The sequence below is a fragment of the Petromyzon marinus genome, unplaced genomic scaffold, assembly GCF_048934315.1.
Source record: "Petromyzon marinus isolate PM22_M1 ecotype Great Lakes invasive population unplaced genomic scaffold, UKy_Petmar_22M1.pri1.0 PM_G_Scaffold_76, whole genome shotgun sequence".
NCBI classification, from domain to species: domain Eukaryota; kingdom Metazoa; phylum Chordata; class Hyperoartia; order Petromyzontiformes; family Petromyzontidae; genus Petromyzon; species Petromyzon marinus.
In genome coordinates, this window is record NW_027423031.1 from 284112 (window position 1) to 310643 (window position 26532).

General features: G+C 45.5%; 1 protein-coding gene across 1 annotated transcript; it reads left to right on the plus strand.

Annotated features, from left to right (window-relative positions):
- The first annotated feature begins 424 nt into the window (after nt 1-424).
- Nucleotides 425-24988, plus strand: LOC142920785 (protein cordon-bleu-like). The gene is made up of 4 exons (XM_076062866.1): nt 425-784; nt 9086-9260; nt 15992-16208; nt 21281-24988. Exons 2-4 carry the CDS (start codon nt 9097-9099, stop codon nt 21539-21541), a joined length of 642 nt encoding a protein of 213 aa, XP_075918981.1. The 5' UTR covers nt 425-784; nt 9086-9096; the 3' UTR covers nt 21542-24988.
- The last annotated feature ends 1544 nt before the right edge of the window (nt 24989-26532 follow it).

Below are 26532 nucleotides of genomic sequence, written 5' to 3' on the forward strand. Positions count from 1 at the left end.
TTCTGGAAAGAGAAATAAATTAAAGCAGATCTAACAGAGCCCAGTGAGCCTTACCCTGGTAAAATTAAACACGGCTTGAGTTTATGAAGCGCTTTGCTGCACTAATAAATCTGAATGTTTGTTTTAGTAACCACCCACCCCCACACACCGAGTTGGCTTCAAGTCTCAGCCGTAGTGGGCGGGGTCACACTAGGGACGAGGAGGGGGCGGAGCCGTAGTGGGCGGGGTTACACTAGGGACGAGGAGGGGGCGGTGCCGTAGTGGGCGGGGTCACACTAGGGACGAGGAGGGGGCGGTGCCGTAGTGGGTGGGGTCACACTAGGGACGAGGAGGGGGCGGTGCCGTAGTGTGACCCCGCCCACTACGGCACCGCCCCCTCCTCGTCCCTCCCCTCCCCCTCCTCCTGCCGCTCTCATCAACTCCACTTCGCTCTCTCTCTCACAGCTCCCATAATCTCTCTCCCCTTCTCTCTCTCTCCCCTTCTCTCGCTCATCCGCTCCGTGGGCCCCTTCGCGCACACGACGACGGGACTACGCAGCGGTGACGGGGCCCGTCTGAGACCGACCGTAACCGAGGTCCCGGCCACACTGCCGTCGAGTTCTGTTCACGCTCCCGCCCGCCCCGCCCGCCCGCCTCCCGGCTTCCAGGGAGCAGCCAGCAGCAGCAGCCAGCAGCCTGTGGAGTTACAAGGTTTTGTCTGGAGACCCCGTTAAGACAAAATCCACGACTACAAACAACCACGTGACCAGCACCACCACCACCAGCACGTGATCACCAGCACGTGGTAATGGCTACCTTTTGTCGCACGCTGCTGCTGTTGTCGCTGTCTGTGTGAGCAGCAGCAGCAGCACGTGGAGGAAGTGGGGTTGGTTGCAAGTGTGGAAGTGGAGAGAGACGGAGAAGTTTGTACTTGTTTTGTTCACGATATTAATTATAAATAGATGGTGATGCTGCTGCTTGCTTGCACAGCGTCACAAACTCTTGCGGTTCTGCGAGGTCGCATTCGTAAACAACAACAACAGTTTGTAAAGTTGTTGCGTGGTGTGAAGTAAACAAGTTTATGTCGTCCGTGATGATGGTGTGGTTGTTGTGGTTGTTGGTGGTGGTGGTGGGGTGTTCTGGGCTCCCTTATTTATGTTTAATGATTGTTGTTTGTGACAATCTTTGAAGCCGTAGCAGCTATACGTTGATGATGGTGTGGTTGTTGTTGGTGGTGGGGTGTTCTGGGCTCCCTTATTTATGTTTAATGATTGTTGTTTGTGACGATCTTTGAAGCCGTAGCAGCTATACGTTGATGGTGGTGTGGTTGTTGGTGGTGGTGGGGTGTTCTGGGCTCCCTTATTTATGTTTAATGATTGTTGTTTGTGATAATCTTTGAAGCCGTAGCAGCTATACGTTGATGATGGCGTGGTTGTTGTGGTTGTTGGTGGTGGGGTGTTCTGGGCTCCCTTATTTATGTTTAATGATTGTTGTTTGTGATAATCTTTGAAGCCGTAGCAGCTATACGTTGAACAAGTCGGATTGATGAGTAACTCTGATAACTTGGCACAAGTTACATTTTGATTTTTATGCTTTCGTGACTGCAGGGATTCTTATTCTTGGTTCTTTTTGGTAAAGTCACCACGTAGAAGGGAAACTATAAAATAATAAAAATATAACACAAAATTCTCACGACGTTTCGACTGCAACACAAGCAATCATCATCAGGTGTGAAAACCACAGCAAGAATATTTTGTTGTGGTTTTCACACCTGATGATGATTGCTTGTGTTGCAGTCGATATGTCGTGAGAATTGTATTATTTTATATTTGTATTATTTTATTGTTTCCCTTCTATGTGACTTTACCGAAAGAACCAAGAATAATAATTTTATTGTTTTATATTTTTATTATTTTATTGTTTTATATTTTTATTGTTTTATTGTTTCCCTTCTACGTGGTGACTTTACCGAACGAACCAAGAATATTTTAGCACAAGTTGTGGTGGTGGTGAACGGGGCCTTTGGCGTTTGTGGTTTACGTGGCTGTGTTATTGTTTGATTTATTGTTCTGATATACAGCACCTCTAATGTATTTTTGCCGTAATTACAGTACTCTTATTCGTAGTTTAAAAGTAACGTGTATAGATTTTACAAGTTCTAAGTTACGAGTGAACGACTGTGTCTGATTTTTCGTGGCTAACGTGGCTGTGTTAATGAGCTCCACGTGGTTAATACACGTGGCCGATTTACGACTGCGGTCATTTATAAAGGTGTATTATAAGTGCTGTGTTTTACAGTATAAAGTACCACCACCACCGTGTGTGTGCACAGACGGTGGGAGCGGTTTAATAGGACGTGTGATAATATGCCTGACACATTTCTTTGCATTTTCTACATACGTGTAAAATCTATGACACTCAAGCGCATGTTTAAATAACTTGCTGAATACAAATACGGGCATGTTACATAACGCTTGAACAATGTAGTATTGAGATGCTGTGAATCACAATGGATGACGTAATTGTTATGGCGAGTGGCTTTTTAACAATCGATTCGGCAAAACAAAACTGAAACCTTTTAACAAGGATTCATGTTACTGCATTAACCACATACTATGATAATAAAAAAACATACTATGATAATATATGATGCATTGTCCTTGAAACTGATTGGTCCACACCAAGGGATGGCTTTCTTGGTGTGGACCAATCAGTTTCAAGGACAATGCATCATATATGATCATAGTATGTGTTTTGTTTGCATTTTGACTGCAGGTATTGTGGTTAATGCAGTAACATGAATCCTTGTTAAAAGGTTTCAGTTTTGTTGCCAGAAAAAAGGGGAAAAAACACTATTATTATATTTTGGTACTGGCAAAGGAGGTCTAATGATGGAAAACGTTGATCCATCTGAGCAGTGTCCGCTCACTCTGGCTGACACGTGTGTACTCATTGTTGTATTGTGTCTGTGTGTGTGTGTCCGTGTGTGTGTCCGTGTGTGTGTGTCCGTGTGTGTGTGTCTGTGTGTGTATGTCTGTGTGTGTATCCGTGTGTGTGTCCGTGTGTGTCCGTGTGTGTGCAAGCAGGTTGTTGTTGTTGTTCCTCCCCCTTTGAAACTCCTGCCAAGGTGCTTACACATAGAATAACTTCAGTGTACACCGTACACAGCAGGTTGCAACATCCTTGTACAAACACACACACACTCACACACTTATATACACACTCACATACACTCATACACACTCATATACACACTCATATACACTCATATACACACTCACATACACACTGACATACACACACACATACACACTCATGTACACACTCACATACACATACACACTCACATACATACTCACATACACACACACATACACACTCACATACACACTCACATTCACACTCATACACACACATACACACTCACATACACACTCACATACACACTCACATTCACACTCATATACACACTCATATACACATTCACACTCATATACACACACACATACACACTCACATACACACTTACATACACACTCACATTCACACTCATATACACACACACTCACATACACACTCACATACACACTCACATTCACACTCATATACACACTCATATACACACTCACATACACACTCACATACACACTCACATACACACATATACATACACACATACACACTCACATACATACACACATACACACTCATATACACACTAATATACACACTCATATACACACTCACATACACACTCACATACACACTCACATACACACTCATATACACACTCATATACACATACACGCTCACATACACACTCACATACATACACACATACACACTCACATACACACTCATATACACACTCATATACATACACACACACTCACATACACATACACACTCACATACATACACATACACACTCATATACACAACAACGACAAAGATCCCCCATATTACCTTAACAGACTGTATACACACATACACACTCACATACACACTCACATACACACACACTCACATACACACTCATATACATACTCACACACATACACACACTCACATACACACTCACATACACACTCACATACACACTCACATACACACTCATATACACACTCATATACACATACACGCTCACATACACACTCACATACACACTCATATACACACTCACATACACACATACACACTCACATACACACATACAACAACAACCGCCATTCGCCACTAAGTGGCGGTGACGTCACCACGACGCTTGTGCCAGGCTATGTGCACCCTGAGGCCACGTGAAGTGTCGAACGCCCGCTGGCAGGAGGTCACGGGGCAGACCCAGGTGCCACGGGTCGACTGACTGAGATGATTGGCTGATGCACCACCTGTGCCCCCTACTGTGCCAACCTGCTGTGCTTTAGCCACCCGGCGCTCCGCTCGCTGTTGTGAGCGTCGCTCCTCCGCCCTCCATTGTTGTTGGAGGGCGACTGCCTCCAACTGCCCAGTAGCATCCTTCACGAGCCTCCTCCACAGAGGCCGATCTTGACACCGCTGGTACCAGTCATCGGCAAGTCCACTCAGCTCCACGTCCTCCTGTACCACATCACTCCATCTCTTCTCTAGCCCGTGCCGCGCCCGCCCAGCCCCCTCAATCCGGCCAAACAAAAGCTGTTTCGGCATGCGGTGGCTGGGCATGCGGGCTACATGACCCAGCCATCGCAGCCTTGCCTGCCGGAGGAGCTCACCGATGGGACCCTGCCCAGATCTTTCAAGGATTTGTGAGCTCCTCACACAATCCAGTCTGGTTAAACCCAGGATGGATCGTAGGCAGGCCAGCCTAAATGTTTCTAACCGGCGAAGATGTTCCACCAGGGGGGTCCACGTCTCGCAAGCGTAGAGAAGGGAGGGAATGACCGTGGCCGAGAAGACCTGAAGCTTAGTGCGGAGCGACAGACCAGGTAGCTTCCACACAGCGTTACGCAACCGATGAAAAGATATTGCCGCTCGACTGATTCGGAGTGAGACCTCTGCTGTTAAACTGGAGCCAGTCATAAGCACACTGCCCAGGTATGGGAAACTCTCCACTCTCTCCACAACTGCCCCATCACCGATTGGGAGTTGTGGGGGTGGAGTGTCCGATGGTACAAAATACCCAGGCAGGTGCTTAGTTTTGGTGGGGCTGATGGTAAGGCCCCACCTCTTAGTGGCACGCTCCAGTCTCAGCAGCAGCGTCTCCAACTCCTCCTCTGACTGAGCAGCTATTACCAAATCATCAGCATACATAACGTGGTTGAGCAATAGGGAGCCATCCCTTGACCGCACCCGGGCATCGATTAGCCTCCCATTATATCTGTACCATATGGAGATTCCCCCGGTACAGCTATTGAAGGCTTCACGAACTACGTGGTCAAAATAGATGTTAAATAATGTGGGAGCCAGAGGACATCCCTGTCGCACCCCAAGATGTACAGGGAATGGCTCTGACTCCCGGCCACGTAGTTTTACCCGGGCCCGCTCACCATCATGAAGGTCCTTAATGATCGTGAGCAGAGGGTCAGGTACTCCAAAAGCACGAAGAACGACCCAGAGCCCAGGCCTACTGATGGTATCATAGGCCTTGACCAGGTCAATAAAGCAGAGATGTAGGTCTTGTTGGAATTCCCTACACCTCTGCTGTAGCAGACGGACAGAAAATATGGCATCTGTGCAGGACCGCCCTTTCCTGAAACCGCATTGGGGCTCCGCAAGCCTCTCCTCAGCGTGCCTGGCAAGGCGATGCTGAATAATCCTTGCCAGGACCTTTCCCGGCACACTGAGGAGTGAGATGCCCCTGTAGTTGTTACAGTCTGTGCGGTCCCCCTTTTTAAGAAGGGGGACCACCAGGGCATCCTTCCAATCCTGCGGAACCCGTCCAGTGGTCCAGACTGTTGTTATGATGTCATATAGGGCAGTCTGTGCACAAACGCCACCCTCCCTCAGCATTTTGCTTGGGAGATCATCTCTGCCCGCTGCCTTTCCTGGTCTCAGACTCCGGATCGCCTTCAATACTTCCTCAGCAGATGGCACCTCAGCCAGCCACTCACAGGGGGTGACTTCATCCAATATTTGAGGCACCGCAGCCTCAGCAGGGTCATCCTCACTTTGTGCCACGATGTTTTCCTGGCTGAGGGATTTTCCCTCCCCCAGAACCTCACAGAAATGCTCAGCAAATCTGCGAACCTGTTCCTGGGGGTCGGAAATTGGATCACCGTTTTTTCCCCTGATGATGGTAATAGGTGTGGCGCTGCAGGTTACTTTTTTGATGGAGTTAAATAGAGATTTGTGATCACGGGCCACTGAGGCAGACTCCATCTCCTCAGCAACCCGCGACCACCACCCATCCTTGCAGCGCCTCACGGCTCTCCGAACCTCTGAGCGAAGGCTGCGGTAAGCCTCCTCATTCTCTGACGTGGGATTCTGTAGCCGATGACAGTGGGCCTGTCGCTTTTTCTCAACCATCCTGAACAACTCCTTTGTCATCCAGGGTGTCTGGGGAGGTCTGGACCACGTACCCAGAGCAGCCATTGCAGCTGCATGAGTCACAGTCCTAAACCTCGCCCATTTACCCTCGACATCAGGAGGAGTCGGGGACGATGCCAATCCCAGCCGCAAGCGATGATGAAATTCTCGCTTGCAACTTTCATCAGATAACTGAGACCAGGCCACTTTAGGTTGGAATGGGGTCCTGGGTGTACACCCACCACCGGAGTGGAAGAATGGCAGGCGCATCTTACAGATGACTAGTCGATGGTCAGAGGGCAGATCAGCTCCACGGTAGGTCCTGGTGTCAAGGACATGGGCTCGCATTCGCTGGTCCGTCACTATGTAGTCCAGCAGATGTTCTTGCTTGGACCCGGCATGCATCCATGATGTTGTGTGGATGCGCCGATGCCGGAACAGCGTGTTGGTAATTACAAGCCCATGGGCTGCACAAAAATCTAGCAGCCTCCTACCGTTGTTATTGAGCTGATCTGGCCCATGCCCTCCAATCACTCCAGACCAGGTGCCAGTATCATGACCAACTCGGGCATTGAAGTCACCCAACATGATGACTCTATCCCGAGGGGCCACTTTAGCCAGCACCTGTGACAGGAGGTCATAGAAGGCATCTGACTCATCGGCTTTGCCTGCATCCCTCCACGGATGTTCATCTTCGGTGGGGGCATAAGTAACCACGACCACCATTCCTCGCCTCCGGTTGATGGGAAGGCGAGCGCAAAGTAGCATGGGGCTTACAGCTTCCCACACCTCACCGCCACGCTCCCACGCCCCCTTCATTCTTTTGTTCAAAAGAAGACCCACACCCTGTTGTTTGGCAGTCTGCTGCCCCGAGTAGAGGACTGTCCACCCCTCATGGTGGCAGGAGCCAGAGCCGGTCCACCGGACCTCCTGAATGCCGCATAGATCCAGGCGGTACCGGTCCAGCTCCCGACAGAGGAGTGGCAGCCTCTCCTCTGCAGTGAGCGTTCGAACATTCCACGTGGCCACCCGTAGTGGCTTTTCGTTGTTTCTGGAGTAGCCCCGAGGGTAGGTATTCAATCTCCTGGCTCCGCCAATTGGGGTTTGGCCAGGAGACGTCATAGACGCCTGGCCCCCCGGGGCCTCCGGCACAAGCTTAGTTGAAGAGAAACAACAAAATAACAAAATATATATAAAACAATAAAAAATTCTCACGACGTTTCGACCATAACTCAAACGGTCATCATCAGGTGTGAGTTATGGTCGAAACGTCGTGAGAATTTTTTATTGTTTTATATATATTTTGTTATTTTGTTGTTTCTCTTCAACGTGACTTTACCGAAAAAACTAAGAATATGAATTACTGCAGTCACGAAAGCTTTAAATCAAAATTTACAAGCTTAGTTGTTACATATTTCAGTTTAATTCGTGGTTTCGTGGTAATTAATTGAAGGTGGAGGGGTTACCAGCCCCTCGCACCCATCCAGAGCCCCCGTTTAGCCCCTGTGGTGGACACATATGCCATGAGGGGAGGAGCCAATCAAAATGGGATCTCCCCCCACAGCGCTGTCCACGACAGAGTTGCCCGTCCGGCACCGCGAGGAGGTAGGGGGTTGTTTTGCCGGACACACACATACATACACACACATACACACACTCACACTCTTACTGCATTACGCCAAGAATGCAGTAAGTGGTCAGATCGTAAACATTCGGGATAATTATTCACCCAAACAAAAATTATATCGTACGTACTGATCACACCCCTAAACTCACTTAAGTCATGTACTAAGGTGTGTCTTGATAATGTTAACTGGTTACTTGACGGAGTGACCACACCCCCCCCCCCCACCATACTGATAGATGATTTAAAAAAAAATGAACGGATCAATGAATGACTCATCACGTGCTAATCACTCATCAACATCCTGTTGTCAAGAGTGATTTAATATCACTTCTCTGTGTAGTAATTTCATGGCGGTACAGGGCTTGCACAGTCAGTGCAAGATGTATTCAAAGAGCACTGCCCAATTTTAAGTGAACGTGAAATTGCATGCAACAAAGTAGCAAACGTGTTACGTTGAACTGGCAATTGCATTTACGTAGATATTGCGTTTTACATAAGCATCACATGGAGCTACTGTGTTTGTAATATAATGGTTCCATCTGCTTCGTTTTTATGAAATGTTTTATTTATTTAAAGCATCATGATCATCCATTACTGCTGCTAACCACTAAATGAATACATTAATTTCCTTTCAATTTGTGAATATAGGTGCACGTGGCCATGCGAGATCTGAAAGTGATGTGTGTAAGGGCGGTCACACGCCTATCACTTGATTAATTGCAGTTTTAAGTCAGGGTTGAATGTTGACGCATTGATCCCCATTGCCTTGTGATCTCTTAAGTGGCCGATCATTCGTTGTTCCTAACAAAACGCCAGTCCACCGACGTTGGAGAATGAGTGGCTTCGCCTTGACCTAACGAATGTACCTGCATCAACCCTGACTGCACACCCAACCCCCCTTGTTGATGTAACAATATAAATCCTTAAAACGGCCTAGCAGCGCAACGTCCCACTGCTCTTTATTTTGTTGTCGTTCCGCAGCAGCCAGGAAGATGAAGCCCCGTGCGCCGGTACCACCGCTGATGCGGTCCCAGTCCCAGACTGGGACCCCCAGCTTAGACCCACCGGACGGTGGCGACGGCCCCCCAGTGGACAATGTGGAGCTCAACGTCATCCTGCCGGGCGGGGTGCACCACGTGGCCCGAGTCGACGGGAGGTGCCTGTCGTGCACTTGGATTATTTACACAAAGATAAACAGACAAAGATCCCCCGTGTAGCCTGTAACAGAGTTGTAGGGGCAAGTGCTGTTAGCGAGCACACACAAAGACAAAGATCCCCCACCGTGTAGCCTGTAACAGACTGTAGGGGCAAGTGCTGTTAGCGAGCACACACAAAGACAAAGATCCCCCGTGTAGCCTGTGACAGGCTTTAGGGGCAAGTGCTGTTAGCGAGCAGCACACAAAGACAAAGATCCCCCGTGTAGCCTGTAACAGACTGTAGGGGCAAGTGCTGTTAGCGAGCAGCACACAAAGACAAAGATCCCCCGTGTAGCCTTAACAGACTGTTGGGCAAGTGCTGTTAGTGAGCACTTATGAAGGCCGGAACGGTACACGAGGGGGTGGGTGGCCAGCACCACGCCCGACCGCCTTTGTCTCCCCAGTGGCAATGTTTTTATCCACCGCACCAGGTACTCATTTGAGGCTGAGTCGACCTAGGGGAGGCCCGGGACCCGTTCAGATAATTGTCACCGGTGTTGGCCGTGAGCGGGAATCAAACCCGGGTCGCCAGGTTCATAGCGCAGCGTAGCGCTAACCGCTACACACACACGCACACTCATTCCATTCCTGCGGGGATCAAGCGATGGATGGGTAAGCATTTTATGGCCGCCCAAGTTTGGCACAGGCGTAATGGGTTCCGTAGACACACCTTCGTATAGACAACTCCTTTATTACAACACAGCGCTCCCCGACAGTCCTGATGGGCTGCTACAGCCCTAGGGACACGGCCTACTCCCGGCGTGCCGTGACGCTGGCAACGCTCTCGGCTCCTCCGCTGTGATCACCCTAAGGGGGGGCTGACCCCTGACCCCGACCCAGGGTCTACACTCTGGCTTCCTCTGACCTCGCCCTTATAAGGGCGTAGGGCCGGGGAGTCCCAGAGTCCCACCACTGGCCCCAGAGTCCTACCACAGGCCCAGAGTCCCACCAGCGGCCCCAGAGTCCCACCACTGACCTCAGAGTCCCACCACTGGCCCAGAGTCCCACCACTGGCCCCAGAGTCCAACCACTGGCCCCAGAGTCCCACCAGCGGCCCCAGAGTCCCACCACTGGCCCAGAGTCCCACCACTGGCCTCAGAGTCCACCACTGGCCCAGAGTCCCACCACTAGCCCCAGAGTCCCACCACCGGCCCAGAGTCCCACCACTGGCCCAGAGTCCCACCACTGGCCCCAGAGTCCCACCACTGGCCCAGAGTCCCACTACCAGTGCCCCAGAGTCCCACCACCACCGGCCCAGAGTCCCACCACTGGCCCAGAGTCCCACCACCACTGGCCCAGAGTCCCACCACCGGCCCCAGAGTCCCACCACCGGCCCAAAGTCCCACCACTGGCCCAGAGTCCCACCACCGGCCCAAAGTCCCACCACCGGCCCCAGAGTCCCACCACCGGCCCAGAGTCCCACCACTGGCCCAGAGTCCCACCACTGGCCCAGAGTCCCACCACTGGCCCAGAGTCCCACCACTGGCCCCAGAGTCCCACCACCGGCCCAGAGTCCCACCACTGGCCCCAGAGTCCCACCAGCGGCCCAGAGTCCCACCACCGGCCCAGAGTCCCACCACCGGCCCAGAGTCCACCACCGGCCCAGAGTCCCACCACCGGCCCAGAGTCTCACCACCGGCCCGCACGGCGTCCCCGGGGCCCTTGCAAGGGGCCCCAGGGTCCTGTCTGGCTGCTACCGGTCTTCGGCTTCGGTCTTCAACTGGTCCCAGATCGGCTGGGGGAGGTCCCCTTTGATGCCCCTTGCCCAGTGAGGGGCTCAGCTGTCTGGGATCCTAGAAGCCCCGTAGCCCTTCACCCCGACGGTACGAGGTACCGTAGTACCATCTGTGGTGTTACACTACGTGGTACCGTAGTACCATCTGTGGTGTTACACTACGTGGTACCGTAGTACCATCTGTGGTGTTACACTACGTGGTACCGTAGTACCATCTGTGGTGTTACACTGCGTGGGACCGTAGTACCATCTGTGGTGTTACACTACTTGGTACCGTAGTACCATCTGTGGTGTTACACTACGTGGTACCGTAGTACTATCTGTGGTGTTACACTACGAGGTACCATCTGTGGTGTTACACTACGTAGTACCATCTGTGATGTTACACTACGAGGTACCCTAGTACCATCTGTGGTGTTACACTATGTGGTACCGTAGTACCATCTGTGGTGTTACACTACGAGGTACCGTAGTACCATCTGTGGTGTTACACTACGAGGTACCATCTGTGGTGTTACACTACGTGGTACCGTATTACCATCTGTGGTGTTACACCACTTAGTACCATCTGTGGTGTTACACTACGTAGTACCATCTGTGGTGTTACACTACGTAGTACCATCTGTGGTGTTACACTACGTAGTACCATCTGTGGTGTTACACTAGTAGTACTATCTGTGGTGTTACACTAGTAGTACTATCTGTGGTGTTACACTAGTAGTACTATCTGTGGTGTTACACTAGTAGTACTATCTGTGGTGTTACACTACGTAGTACCATCTGTGGTGTTACACTAGTAGTACCACCTGTGGTGTTACACTACGTAGTACCATCTGTGGTGTTACACTACGTAGTACCATCTGTGGTGTTACACTAGTAGTACTATCTGTGGTGTTACACTAGTAGTACCATCTGTGGTGTTACACTACGTAGTACCATCTGTGGTGTTACACTACGTAGTACCATATGTGGTGTTACACTACGTAGTACCATCTGTGGTGTTACACTACGTGGTACCGTAGTACCATCTGTGGTGCTACACAAGCATTGAAATGTCAATTTGGAAAGGCGTGAGAGTGGAGTTTAATGAGAGTGGTGAGTGGAGTTTAATGAGAGTGGTGAGTGGAGTTTAATGAGAGTGGTGAGTGGAGTTTAATGAGAGTGGTGAGTGGAGTTTAATAAGAGTGGTGAGTGGAGTTTAATAAGAGTAGTGAGTGGAGTTTAATAAGAGTGGTGAGTGGAGTTTAATAAGAGTGGTGAGTGGAGTTTAATAAGAGTGGTGAGTGGAGTTTAATAAGAGTGGTGAGTGGAGTTTAATAAGAGTGGTGAGTGGAGTTTAATAAGAGTAGTGAGTGGAGTTTAATAAGAGTGGTGAGTGGAGTTTAATAAGAGTGGTGAGTGGAGTTTAATAAGAGTGGTGAGTAGAGTTTAATAAGAGTGGTGAGTGGAGTTTAATGAGAGTGGTGAGTGGAGTTTAATAAGAGTGGTGAGTGGAGTTTAATAAGAGTGGTGAGTGGAGTTTAATGAGAGTGGTGAGTGTAGTTTAATAAGAGTGGTGAGTGGAGTTTAATAAGAGTGGTGAGTGGAGTTTAATGAGAGTGGTGAGTGGAGTTTAATGAGAGTGGTGAGTGGAGTTTAATAAGAGTGGTGAGTGGAGTTTAAGAAGAGTGGTGAGTGGAGTTTAATAAGAGTGGTGAGTGGAGTTTAATAAGAGTGGTGAGTGGAGTTTAATGAGAGTGGTGAGTGGAGTTTAATAAGAGTGGTGAGTGGAGTTTAATAAGAGTGGTGAGTGGAGTTTAATAAGAGTAGTGAGTGGAGTTTAATAAGAGTGGTGAGTGGAGTTTAATAAGAGTGGTGAGTGTAGTTTAATAAGAGTGGTGAGTGGAGTTTAATAAGAGTGGTGAGTGGAGTTTAATGAGAGTGGTGAGTGGAGTTTAATAAGAGTAGTGAGTGGAGTTTAATAAGAGTGGTGAGTGGAGTTTAATAAGAGTGGTGAGTGGAGTTTAATAAGAGTGGTGAGTGGAGTTTAATAAGAGTGGTGAGTGGAGTTTAATAAGAGTGGTGAGTGGAGTTTAATGAGAGTGGTGAGTGGAGTTTAATGAGAGTGGTGAGTGGAGTTTAATAAGAGTGGTGAGTGGAGTTTAATAAGAGTGGTGAGTGGAGTTTAATAAGAGTGGTGAGTGGAGTTTAATGAGAGTGGTGAGTGGAGTTTAATAAGAGTGGTGAGTGGAGTTTAATGAGAGTGGTGAGTGGAGTTTAATGAGAGTGGTGAGTGGAGTTTAATGAGAGTGGTGAGTGGAGTTTAATGAGAGTGGTGAGTGGAGTTTAATAAGAGTGGTGAGTGGAGTTTAATAAGAGTAGTGAGTGGAGTTTAATAAGAGTGGTGAGTGGAGTTTAATAAGAGTGGTGAGTGGAGTTTAATAAGAGTGGTGAGTGGAGTTTAATAAGAGTGGTGAGTGGAGTTTAATAAGAGTGGTGAGTGGAGTTTAATAAGAGTAGTGAGTGGAGTTTAATAAGAGTGGTGAGTGGAGTTTAAGAAGAGTGGTGAGTGGAGTTTAATAAGAGTGGTGAGTGGAGTTTAATAAGAGTGGTGAGTGGAGTTTAATGAGAGTGGTGAGTGGAGTTTAATAAGAGTGGTGAGTGGAGTTTAATAAGAGTGGTGAGTGGAGTTTAATAAGAGTGGTGAGTGGAGTTTAATGAGAGTGGTGAGTGGAGTTTAATAAGAGTGGTGAGTGGAGTTTAATAAGAGTGGTGAGTGGAGTTTAATAAGAGTGGTGAGTGGAGTTTAATAAGAGTGGTGAGTGGAGTTTAATAAGAGTGGTGAGTGGAGTTTAATAAGAGTGGTGAGTGGAGTTTAATAAGAGTGGTGAGTGGAGTTTAATGAGAGTGGTGTGTGGAGTTTAATGAGAGTGGTGAGTGGAGTTTAATAAGAGTGGTGAGTGGAGTTTAATAAGAGTGGTGAGTGGAGTTTAATAAGAGTGGTGAGTGGAGTTTAATAAGAGTGGTGAGTGTAGTTTAATAAGAGTGGTGAGTGGAGTTTAATAAGAGTGGTGAGTGGAGTTTAATGAGAGTGGTGAGTGGAGTTTAATGAGAGTGGTGAGTGGAGTTTAATAAGAGTGGTGAGTGGAGTTTAATAAGAGTGGTGAGTGGAGTTTAATAAGAGTGGTGAGTGGAGTTTAATAAGAGTGGTGAGTGGAGTTTAATGAGAGTGGTGAGTGGAGTTTAATAAGAGTGGTGAGTGGAGTTTAATAAGAGTGGTGAGTGGAGTTTAATAAGAGTAGTGAGTGGAGTTTAATAAGAGTGGTGAGTGGAGTTTAATAAGAGTGGTGAGTGGAGTTTAATAAGAGTGGTGAGTGGAGTTTAATAAGAGTGGTGAGTGGAGTTTAATGAGAGTGGTGAGTGGAGTTTAATAAGAGTGGTGAGTGGAGTTTAATAAGAGTGGTGAGTGGAGTTTAATAAGAGTGGTGAGTGGAGTTTAATAAGAGTGGTGAGTGGAGTTTAATAAGAGTGGTGAGTGGAGTTTAATAAGAGTGGTGAGTGGAGTTTAATAAGAGTGGTGAGTGGAGTTTAATGAGAGTGGTGTGTGGAGTTTAATGAGAGTGGTGAGTGGAGTTTAATAAGAGTGGTGAGTGGAGTTTAATAAGAGTGGTGAGTGGAGTTTAATAAGAGTGGTGAGTGGAGTTTAATAAGAGTGGTGAGTGTAGTTTAATAAGAGTGGTGAGTGGAGTTTAATAAGAGTGGTGAGTGGAGTTTAATGAGAGTGGTGAGTGGAGTTTAATGAGAGTGGTGAGTGGAGTTTAATAAGAGTGGTGAGTGGAGTTTAATAAGAGTGGTGAGTGGAGTTTAATAAGAGTGGTGAGTGGAGTTTAATAAGAGTGGTGAGTGGAGTTTAATGAGAGTGGTGAGTGGAGTTTAATAAGAGTGGTGAGTGGAGTTTAATAAGAGTGGTGAGTGGAGTTTAATAAGAGTGGTGAGTGGAGTTTAATAAGAGTGGTGAGTGTAGTTTAATAAGAGTGGTGAGTGGAGTTTAATAAGAGTGATGAGTGGAGTTTAATGAGAGTGGTGAGTGGAGTTTAATGAGAGTGGTGAGTGGAGTTTAATAAGAGTGGTGAGTGGAGCTTAATAAGAGTGGTGAGTGGAGTTTAATAAGAGTGGTGAGTGGAGTTTAATAAGAGTGGTGAGTGGAGTTTAATGAGAGTGGTGGACGTGCTGCGTGAGTGGGCGAATGATCCCAGGTAAAACTGGCTCCACGTGGAATGTTTCTGTGCTCACACAGCGGGTTTTAAATGCATTAAAATAAATGTGTTATTTTCACGAAGCATAAATCTTCATGGCCGCGAGGTCAAATTGCCCTCTTTGCAAGCAATTTTATAATGAGCTATTTCCAGTTGTCTGTAATGTGGTCATCTTTTGGGTGATTGCATCTGCCGGTGTGTTATTTTTTTTGGGATTTGTTAAATGCGCAAATAATCGCTATGGATATAATAAACACGCCATTTTATTTCTTGGAAAACATTTACGGTCATTTTGAATACAACATTAAAAGTATATTTTGTATCCATGCAACACGTTTTAACTTGTTAAGCCGTGTTTGAAATCCATGAGTGTGAACAAGACGTATGATTGATCCCCCTCCTTGTAATACGTTAGGATGGTGAGTGTTTTGAAGATGCATTGTGTACAATTTTTTACTTACATTCCATACTCATTGCTACGGCCCCGTAAACAGTAATTTAAATTACACTCCACACATCGAATGTAAACATGACACAAACGCATCCGCGAGCGTTCATAGCCATGCAGTAAGAATATCACGCTGCATCTTTTGAACAATTTTCTGGTTTCTAAATTACGAGTCGGGTTTCAGTCGGGAACAACAAATGTCCTTACGCACGACTCACACTTTGACGTTGACTTGGAGCTGCTGCTGCTGCCCACGTGTTGCTGTGTGAGCAGCAGGACGGTGACGGACCTCCTGGTTGAACTCTGCGGTCCCTACCGGTTGAGCCCTGACGGCCACACCCTGGAGCTGCTATCGAGGGACGATGCATCGCCTCTACAGTACGGGCCCAGCACACCGCTGGGGGCCCTCGGTGCTGGGACAGCCCTCCTCAAACCTCGGCCCGCCGGCGATGACCGACTGGAGAAGCCGATGCAGCCCGTTGTCCCGGAGGTAAAGCGTTGATTCGCTGACGCGGCCTCGTCGTAGGTAAGACTTTGACAGTCGAAACACGCTGGAACCTGCGTAGAGATCTTGGAGTGACGGCCTTCCTCCTAAAAAGCCTCGGCCCGCCACTGATGACCGACTCAGGAAGCCGATGCAGCCCGTTGTCCCGGAGGTAAAGCGTTGATTCGCTGACGCGGCCTCGTCGTAGACAAGACTTTGTACAGTCGAAACACGCTGAAACCTGCGTAGAGATCTCGGAGTGACAAAGCTGATTAGAAAAATGGACGTGTAAGCAAAGTGGCCCGGTTCATGCGTACATGCAAATAACTATTATTAGATGAATTATAAGAGTTTGAAACTACACTTTGAGCTAGGTGTGGCTATGGGTGTGTGTTAACACAGCATGTGTGTACATTGTCAGTACACAATTTTAGTTAAATTCTCCTTAAGTACATTTTAGACGTCATTGCCTCAATTGGTTAGCTTCTGCATTAGGCGTCTTTCACACATTTCCTCGGCCGTGTCGTGCTTGTTGACACTTTGTAGAAAGTCTCACGTGTTGTTACAGGTAAAAGGATTTTGTACAGTTTTGTATTAGGGTCCATCTGTGGATTACCATGTTATATACATGGCTCTCCGATTTGACCTTTGTGATAATGTGCCGGATTCATTTCTGAACCTTGCACGCATGCTGCCGACTACACCGTCACGCGATGAGTTATCATCGGGAAACCTTGACCCCTTCGGGTCAAATCTACTTATGAATGGAAATATTTGTGAGACTGGATTTGGTTGGATTTTGGTATCTTGACTAATGAAACATGATGAAATGCCATTATCACATCATGCCTCACTGGATGCACCGGTTGGTGTTACCCGCCAGTTTACAACTTGCAATTTATCAATCTTTGAAATAGCGTGATCAACCGGACTACGCGTTGATTGTGTTTTGACCGACCGACTGTGTTGCTTTATATGGTTTCCAAATGTTGCTAAACCCTGTTTGTCTGGTATGCTTCTCTCTCTGTGTCCCCTGTTGTATCTGTGTTAGTTCCCCCCTACTTGGGTGTCTGTGTATACATCTGAGGTTGTGTCTCCCCTCTCTCTCGTAAACTTAGCTCTTCTGTACCTGATGATGGCTGCTTGTGTTGCAACCGAAACGTCGTACGCTATTATGTTATTTTATTATTTATTATTTATACGTGACTTTACTGATAAAAAAACAAAGAGTAACTACATTTTGCTTTGGCTCAGTTCGCCTGCAGATCATGTTTTTACCAGGCTATACTTAGCATTCATCCAGTAGAAAATTTATACTGAATGATGATGCGGATGATGATGATAATACTTATCCATGGGTGGAATATGCTATGCAAACATTCTTATTTTAAAAATGTTTTACTTTTAAGCAACTTGTATAAACATTGCAACCTAATTAATTTTAAAGGAAAATATTTCCCTCTCGTCACTTCACCGGCTGTGATTATATTTATCACTTGCATTCAGTGAAAAGGATGGATTGCTTTTAGATCAAAGTATTTACGCGCCATACTTGGCTTTATTGAGAAGATAGAGTTGGACCGTTCCGTTCTTCTGTGCAAAGTTGAAGTCTGCTTCGAAAAGCGTACGATGCTTTTTGTTAAATCTTTTAAATTTGACTGCCTCGTTACTTGGTAGTAATGAGGAAGTCAAATTTCCTCTTGGAAATATGTGAATGGTTGGAGTAAGATTTCAATTGGTAAAAGGAGACCGGCAGTCTTATGAATAATACGAAGGGCTAAGATGCAGCCACTTTGTGTGACTATTTGAGTAGGACTGTGGTGGTCAGGCAGAGTTGGAGTTGGTCAGTTTAACACGTAGCAGGCTTTCGCGACCAATATCCATCATAGAGGTTTTTGGGTTAGACCGCGTATAAATATATAAATGTTGTGTCGTGAAAACCCGCCACCACCCGACACAGCCAACTAGTAAGGGCTGTCGCGTAAACAGAACGTGGACGATTCGTCACTAGTACAGCACTCGTGTGTAGTGTATAGTGTAGTGTATAGTAGTGTATAGTGTAGTGTATAGTAGTGTATAGTGTAGTGTATAGCAGTGTATAGTGTAGTGTATAGTGTAGTGTGTAGTGTATAGTGTAGTGTATAGTAGTGTATAGTGTAGTGTCTAGTAGTGTATAGTGTAGTGTATAGTAGTGTAGTGTATAGTGTAGTGTATAGTGTAGTGTACTAGTACAGCACACCGGTGTGTTGGGGAGCCAAGCCACAACATTTACAATCTGAGTACGACGTTTTGCCAGTAATTACAACCAGCTTCATCAGGCGACATCCAGATTTGTGGAGAAGTCTTCCTGTCTCGTTCCTTACATAGAGGCATAGATGCGTTTACTTTTGATTTATAGCCAGGTCAGCCTATACTGTCATAGTTTTATGCAACTGTTTCCATATTTCCTACTTTATTGACACCAACACAAGTACAATTAAATTACAATAATGAAATGCTCTTAAACAGAGATATGGATAGATATTGGTAATTAGAGACATGTGTTTTCCATGATATCCAAATCTATTACGTATTTCCAATTCTACTCTGCATTGTTTAGTCTGAAATGTAATTTAAGCATGCTTAGCAACTGCAGGTGCTTTAATCCTGGGGATCAGTGAACAAGGCCTTGATCTTCTCTCCTGTGGTGGCTTTGCATTGTACACCAGGATCAGGGGCTAGTTTAGAATGTTTAGCGAGTATGTAAATGTTGTGAAAGCCCAATTGTACCAGAGGCCATGGTACATTAGTTGATATTCTACCAAATGACAAAACGTCTTAGATTTTATCTTGTGATGGTTGTTTATTGTATACTAGACACAGAGGCATATAGCTGGATACAGACCGATAACCTTTGGTGCATTTATTTTCATCTTACAAGTTTAACACGTAGGCTTTCGCGACCAATATTCATAATAAAGGCTTTTGGGTTGGATCGCGTTATTTATAAACGTGTCGTAACCCTTATTGTTAAATTAAATATATTGCAACTACAATTCCTTATAGGGGAAACTACTAGTAATTAATAACAATTGAATAATTACCAATCTATTATATAATTACAATACCCTCCCCCTATCCACCTCTAATCGCTGCGCCTGATATGAGTTAAATGATGACGTCACCCTACTGCTGCTCTATTTAAGACCGGGAGCAAGCGGAGAGGGCTTCACCATTCTGGCGAATTGCCCGATGATGCTGGATCTAATCACCAGCGAAACGTCGTATTCACAATGTTGTAAATTATGTTGTGGATTCACTCTTCTACGCGCAAATGGGCTAAAGTAGTGAACTAATTGTCTTTTACTCTTTGGTTCTATTCGGTAAAGTCACCACGTAGGTAAAAAAATAAAACAATAAAATTCTCACGACGTTTCGGCCACAACACAAGCGGCCTTCATCAGGTGAAGGGACCAGCCTGTCTCGAGGACAGCGCTGGAGTGAAACACAGCCACGCTCAGACTACGACCTTTAAGTTTGGCTGTGTTTCACTCCAGCGCTGTCCTCTAGACAGGCTGGTCCCTTCACCTGATGAAGGCTGCTTGTGTTGTGGCCGAAACGTCGTGATTTTTGTTGTTTTATTTTTTTACCTACTACGTGACTTTACCGAATAGAACCAAAGAGTATGGATCCTTGCAGTCACGAAAGCTTCAAATCTAGAATATTTTGTCTTTTGTGAACGTGACACATGTTTACTGCTTTGGCCATGTTGGGTGGTGGAGGGTTTTACGACACATTTATAAATAACGCGATCTCACCCAAAAACCTTTATCGTGAATCATACAAGTTACACGATGAATTTGCTTAGTTAGAGGCTCTCCCCAGGGGTACAAATGCATGCATCCTGTCATCCAGGATATATGGAATATTACACAGCATCATTTGTTAAGCAGGTTATATACTGGTGATGTGATCCAGAAATTCGAAACCAGCTTACTTTCTGAAATCATGCTTTGTCTGCACTGCTGGAAAATATTGGTCTGGAAGGTCCATAGGCAGAATGGATGAAACATCATTACAAAAAGGTTTTTGTTGGGACTGAGCATGAGCCCAGTACAGAGTCACAGTACAAGGGGGGGAACAGAAAGACAAAACATAATTTTACAGTCTGTGTATTATGTATTCATTACCCATGATCCTCCACCACAAACTTGAGTTTGTGTATAGTTTTTCTGTTTTCTGCTGCTAAATCCACCATAGCTTTAATGGTGCTGCTGTTCTCAACAGCTGGAAACAGCATTTGTTTAAAAGGGCAATCCACAAGGTCGAAACTGGTGCAGAGTTTTCCTGCAAAGGCAGAGGCCCCATTGGCTGAGAGACAAATACAATAACATTGTTATTTGTGTGAAGAGGTGGGCTTCCTGTCCCATTGAACCTCCACTACAGCACATCGTGAGGTTTTATACTGTAATTCAGACCAAGTGTAACCCAGTTTTAGTCCCCCTTAATCCACAGCCTAGCCCAGTATTTCATTTTTAAATGGAGAAATTTGATGAACGTTGACAGCTGGATCCTAAGAGGGTAAACGAAGAGGGGATTTGTTAACGACAGCGTTCAATTCGTCGATCCTCTACTTAAATCTCTTAATTCTAGATTTGAAGCTTTCGTGACTGCAAGGATCCATACTCTTTGGTTCTATTGGGTAAAGTCACGTAGGTAAAAAATAAAATAACAAAAATCACGACGTTTCGGCCACAACACAAGCGGCCTTCATCAGGTGAAGGGACCGTGCTGTCATGAGGACAGCGTTGGAGTGAAAACAGCCAAGCTCAGGTCATGGCCCATGCACCTCCTACGTACATCGTGCTCATGTTTATACTAATTCCTTTGTCAAAGCGTTTTGCTTCCTCCCACACAGCTTAAAGGACGCGACCTGGGCTTGGCTGTTTTCACTCCAACGCTGTCCTCGTGACAGCACGGTCCCTTCACCTGATGAAGGCCACTTGTGTTGTTGTGGCCGAAACGTCGTGATTTTTTTTACCTACGTGACTTTACCGAATAGAAGCAAAGAGTATTACATCACTTAATTTGTTTTTCAGCAAACGGTGCGACTGATGGTGAACTACTCGCGAGCGCGTAAGAAGACCGTAGTTCTGGCGAGCCCGCGCGTGGCCCTGCAAGCGCTGCTGCCCGACATCTGCAACGAGTGCGAGCTTGACGTCCACCACACGGCGCTGTTCGGGGACGCCAGCGAGACGGAGCTGCTCGATACGTCGTGCTCGCTGTCCGAGCTCGGCGTCAAGGAGGTGTACGCCGTCGACAGGAGCAGAGGTTTTGTTTTAACATTACTTTTGAGCTGATGGAAAAGAACAAAAAATTCGTTTCGATTTGAAGCTTTCGTGACTGCAAGGATTCATCCTTCTTTGGTTCTTTTGGTAAAGTCACCGCCACGTAGAATGAGAATAAAATAATAAATTAATAAAATTAAATAACACAATAAAATTCTCACGACGTTTCGGCCACAGCACAAGCGGCCTTCATCAGGTGAAGGGACGAGACTGTCTGGAGGACAGCGCTGGAGCCGCTTGTGTTGTGGCCGAAACGTCGTGAGAATTTTATTTTGTTATTTTATTTGATCAATTTATTATTTTATTCTCATTCTACGTGGTGGTGACTTTACCGAAAGAACCAAAGAATAAAAAATTCGTTTTATCATGGCGGTCCTTTATAAGGCTGGCTTAAAGCCTACCTTCCCTGCAGTTTCTTTTAGACTTGTCAATAGAACCTCCTGGTTATTGACCTAGAATTCATCTTCTTTGGTTCTTTCGGTAAAGTCACCACGTAGAATGAGAATAAAATAATAAATTAATAAAATAAAATAACACAATAAAGGTCAGACGACAGGTCTGTTCCTTTCACCTGAAGAGGGCCACTTGTGTTGTGGCCGAAACGTCGTAAGAATTTAATTGTGTTTTATTAATTGATTATTTTATTCTCATTCTACGTGGTGACTTTACCGAAAGAACCAAAGAAGATGCATCCTTGCAGTCACGAAAGCTTTAAATCGAAATTTGACCTAGAATTGTTTATTTTATCGGTATGACTTTTAAGATAACAATTTGTTTTAGACGTCTGTATATATGTGTGTATGTGTTCATGTGCGACTATATTTTGTACATTACAGGCCTATATATAACGCGTAAAAATGTTTCTTATATCATCATGCAATACATTTTTTTTTACATTTCATTTTGATGCCTTCCACACTACCCTGATATACCTGGAAATAATTCTGTTCTCATTTCAATCGTTCTGATGTACAGTCTATTGTCTACATTTTGATTTAAAGCTTTCGTGACTGCAGTAATTCATATTCTTAGCTCTTTCGGTAAAGTCACGTTGAAGGGAAACAATAAAATATATTTTAAACAAAATATATTTTATTATCTTATTGTTTCCCTTCAACGTGACTTTACCGAAAGAGCTAAGAATAGTCTATGGTCTGTTTATGGTTTTTTTCTGAGATTCCAAATGCAATGACACTTGTCTTCCTTTCACGTACTTTTATCATTATTACAGTTCATTTGGAATCGCGGACCCCCATGTGGTGATGGTTCAAACCGTGTGCACCTTCTGAAGTTTTAATTTTTTGATATTCTACTCATTTTTTCACCTCTAAAGTTTTCAGACATCGGTATATCTTTTGGGTTTCAAGGTATTTTACTTGTCAGCGTCCTGGAAATATGCCCTGGTCATCTGACTTTCAGTTTTGATACCCCCCCCCCCTCCACTATAATAAATAGCCTTGCTATCCACGTAGAGGTCTCTTACAAGTATATTCTAGTTGCTGTGCCTACTTTTGTGACAGTGTTCATAACTGCTAGCATTTTTAAAGTAAATAGTGCACGTGGCACCTGCTCAAATATCTCTAGTTAGATGCTGATGTGAGCATTGCTTGAAATCAGTCCGCCCGGCAAACTCTCTCAGTCTGCTCACTCTCGGTCTAGTCGCCTCTGGTTCTTTCGGTAAAGTCACCACCATGTAGAATGAGAATAATAAGATAATAAAATAACACGATAAAATTCTCACGACGTTTCGGCCACAACGCAAGAGGCCGTCTTCAGGTGCTTAAGGTTGTGTGAAATCCCTCCCCGTAGAGGTTAAATTTCGATTTAAAGCTTTCGTGACTGCAAGGATTCATCTTCTTTGGTTCCTTCGGTAAAGTCACCACCACCACGTAGAATGGCCGAAACGTCGTGAGAATTTTATTGATGGTGACTTTACCGAAAGAACCAAAGAAGATGAATCCTTGCAGTCACGAAGGCTTCAAATCGAAATTTAGTCGCCTCTGCCTCGTGCTAATTTGTGTCAGTAGGCAAAGCGCATGAATTGGCTTCGAACCTAAAGCCGCCGTGATTGGATTTCTCTGTCGTTCCTTTGGCTACCCATGCATAGCAAAGGAGGTCTCATAATGTAAATGCTCACCCCGAGCCCTCGATACTCTGATGGTGCGCTGTTTTTGAGTTGCACGCCTTTTGGCGTCTTCTGGTCCAACACCAATGGAGACTAGGCTCTAAGAAAAGCCGTCTCGCGTGTGGACCAATCAAATTCAAGGACAGTGCCAATATTATTATCAGAGTTGTCTTTTTGTTTGCATTTTGACTGCTTGTGTTGTGGTTATTGCAAACACGATGCCTTGAATAAAGGTGTCAGTTTTTGTGCCAGTTAAAAAGGTAAAACCTATTACTATATCTTGTTACTGGCAAAGGAGGTCTCATAATGTAAATGCTCACCCCGAGCCCTCAATACTCTGATGGTGCGCTGTTTTTGAGTTGTACGCCTTTTGGCGTCTTCTGGTCCAACGCCAGTGGAGATTAGGCTCTAAGAAAAGCCGTCTCGGGTGTGGACCAATCAAATTCAAGGACAGTGCCAATATTATTATCAGAGTTGTCTTTTTTGTTTGCATTTTGACTGCTTGTGTTGTGGTTATTGCAAACACGATGCCTTGAATAAAGGTGTCAGTTTTTGTGCCAGTCAAAAGGGTAAAACCTATTACTAATGCAGAGGATTGTTCGTGTTATTTGTTTGTGCGTGCGTGCGTGCGAGTTTATGAGCTGCATGTTTGGGCTTGCTGGCTGCTGGAATCGAGCACGGAATGTTCACACGTCCCGTGTGCGGCCACCATGTGGGTGAACTGACTTCTTGGCCGCATTAATAATGGCTTGGGAGGCTTAGAATGTCCGTGCTTGGACAGCTCCATGGTTACCGTGACGGGCTGCAAGTTTCAACCCCTTGGCACAACCAGCGCCGTTCTCTGCTGCGCGCTTTGCTGCATTTTGTGTGCCACCAGCGCCACCCGGTGGGAAATTGAAGAAGTGTAAAATATATAAGCTTAGCTCTTTCGGTAAAGTCACGTTGAAGGGAAACAATAAAATAATAAAATATATAAAACAATAAAAATTCTCACAACGTTTCGACCATAACACAAACGGTCATCATCAGTTGTGAAAACGTGAGAATTTTTATTGTTTGATATATCTTTTTTATTACTTTATTGTTTCCCTTCAACGTGACTTTACCGAAAGAGCCAAGAATATGAATCACTGCAGTCACGAAAGCTTTAAATCGAAATTTAAGTGTAAAATATTTTAATTTTTTTACAATCCTGCCATCTAGTGGAGAAGTATTGTTACAATGAACAATGTGAACGCTCCGTAGAGGTGTACCTAAAAAAATATATATACACAAGTATGGTGTAATATGCATGTTTATATCAACATTTAATAAACACCTTGATAATTTTGGTACGTGCGTGAAAATAGTACACCTTTTGCAATTTGAAGTTTCTTGGGTTTCAAGCGTCGTACAATTAATAAATAAATAGACCACATATTGAAAGGCTTAATTAATTTAACTTTAATAATAGTTGGGTTTTCCCCTTTTTTCTGGCAACAAAACTGAAACCTTTTTAACAAGGATTCATGCCTACTGCATTAACCACAATACCTGCAGTCAAAATGCAAACAAAAAACATACTATGATAATATATGGTGCATTGTGCTTGAAACGGCGACGTGGCTCCAGCGGCCCGGGTCGAAGGCGAGGCCAACGGTGCGGGAGGGGGTGACCGGCTTCTTCCGGTCTCCTGTGCGAGGCGCGGCTGGCCTGGAGGGCTCTGAGCAGGAAACACAAGGTTTACATCGTTAGACCTCCTTTGCCAGTAGCCAAAATGTAATAATAATAGGGGGTTTTTCAACCTTTTTTCTGGCAACAAAACTGAAACCTTTTACATTATGAGACCTCCTTTGCCAGAAACAAGATATAGGAATAGGTTTTACCCTTTTAGTACGCCTTTTGGCGTCTTCTGGTCCAACACCAGTGGAGACTAGGCTCTAAGAAAAGCCGTCTCGGGTGTGGACCAATCAAATTCAAGGACAGTGCCAATATTATTATTTTCAGAGTTGTCTTTTTTGTTTGCATTTTGACTGCTTGTGTTGTGGTTATTGCAAACATGATGCCTTGAATAAAGGTGTCAGTTTTTGTGCCAGTCAAAAGGGTAAAACCTATTACTATATCTTGTTACAAACATGTCTCCGTGTATCTACACATGACACTCCTCTCGACAAGAGAATAACACACCGTTTAATGAAGTCACAAGAGAACACCACGGCAAGAAAAACCACTGCTCAATTTCAAATACGCAGGGGTGCAAGTGTGTCACGTACTGACCTTCTTTATCTTTGGCCGCAAAAAGCTCCAAAGCCCTTTGTGTTTTTTCTCCGGGAGGTCTGCGTTGTCGTTCAGGTCATGGCCCAGCTCTGTAACGCAAAGAGAGCCACTCAATATATCCACAGGGTACTCTTTGGTTCTATTCGCTAAAGTCACGTAACAAGCAAAAAAATTAAAAATTCTCACAACGTTTCGGCCACAACGCAAGCGGCCTTCATCAGGTGAAGGGACCGTGCTGTCACGAGGACAGCGTTGGAGTGAAAACAGCCAAGCCCAGGTCGCGTACTTTAAGCTGTGTGGGAGGCTGTTTTCACTCCAATGCTGTCCTCATGACAGCACGGTCCCTTCACCTGATGAAGGCCACTTGTGTTGTGGCCGAAACGTCGTGAGAATTTTTCAATTTTTATTTTGTTGTTGTTTGTGACGTGACTTTACCGAATAGAACCAAAGAGTATGGATCATTGCAGTCGCGAAAGCTTCAAATCTAGAACATCCACAGGTGAAGGTTTCCATTACCTGAGCGTTAATGTGCATATAGCAACAGGGATGACACGCAGCGAATTCGCTTCACAGTGAACGGTCCGTAGTTTTTGCAGATGCAACACAAAGTTAAATTATCATT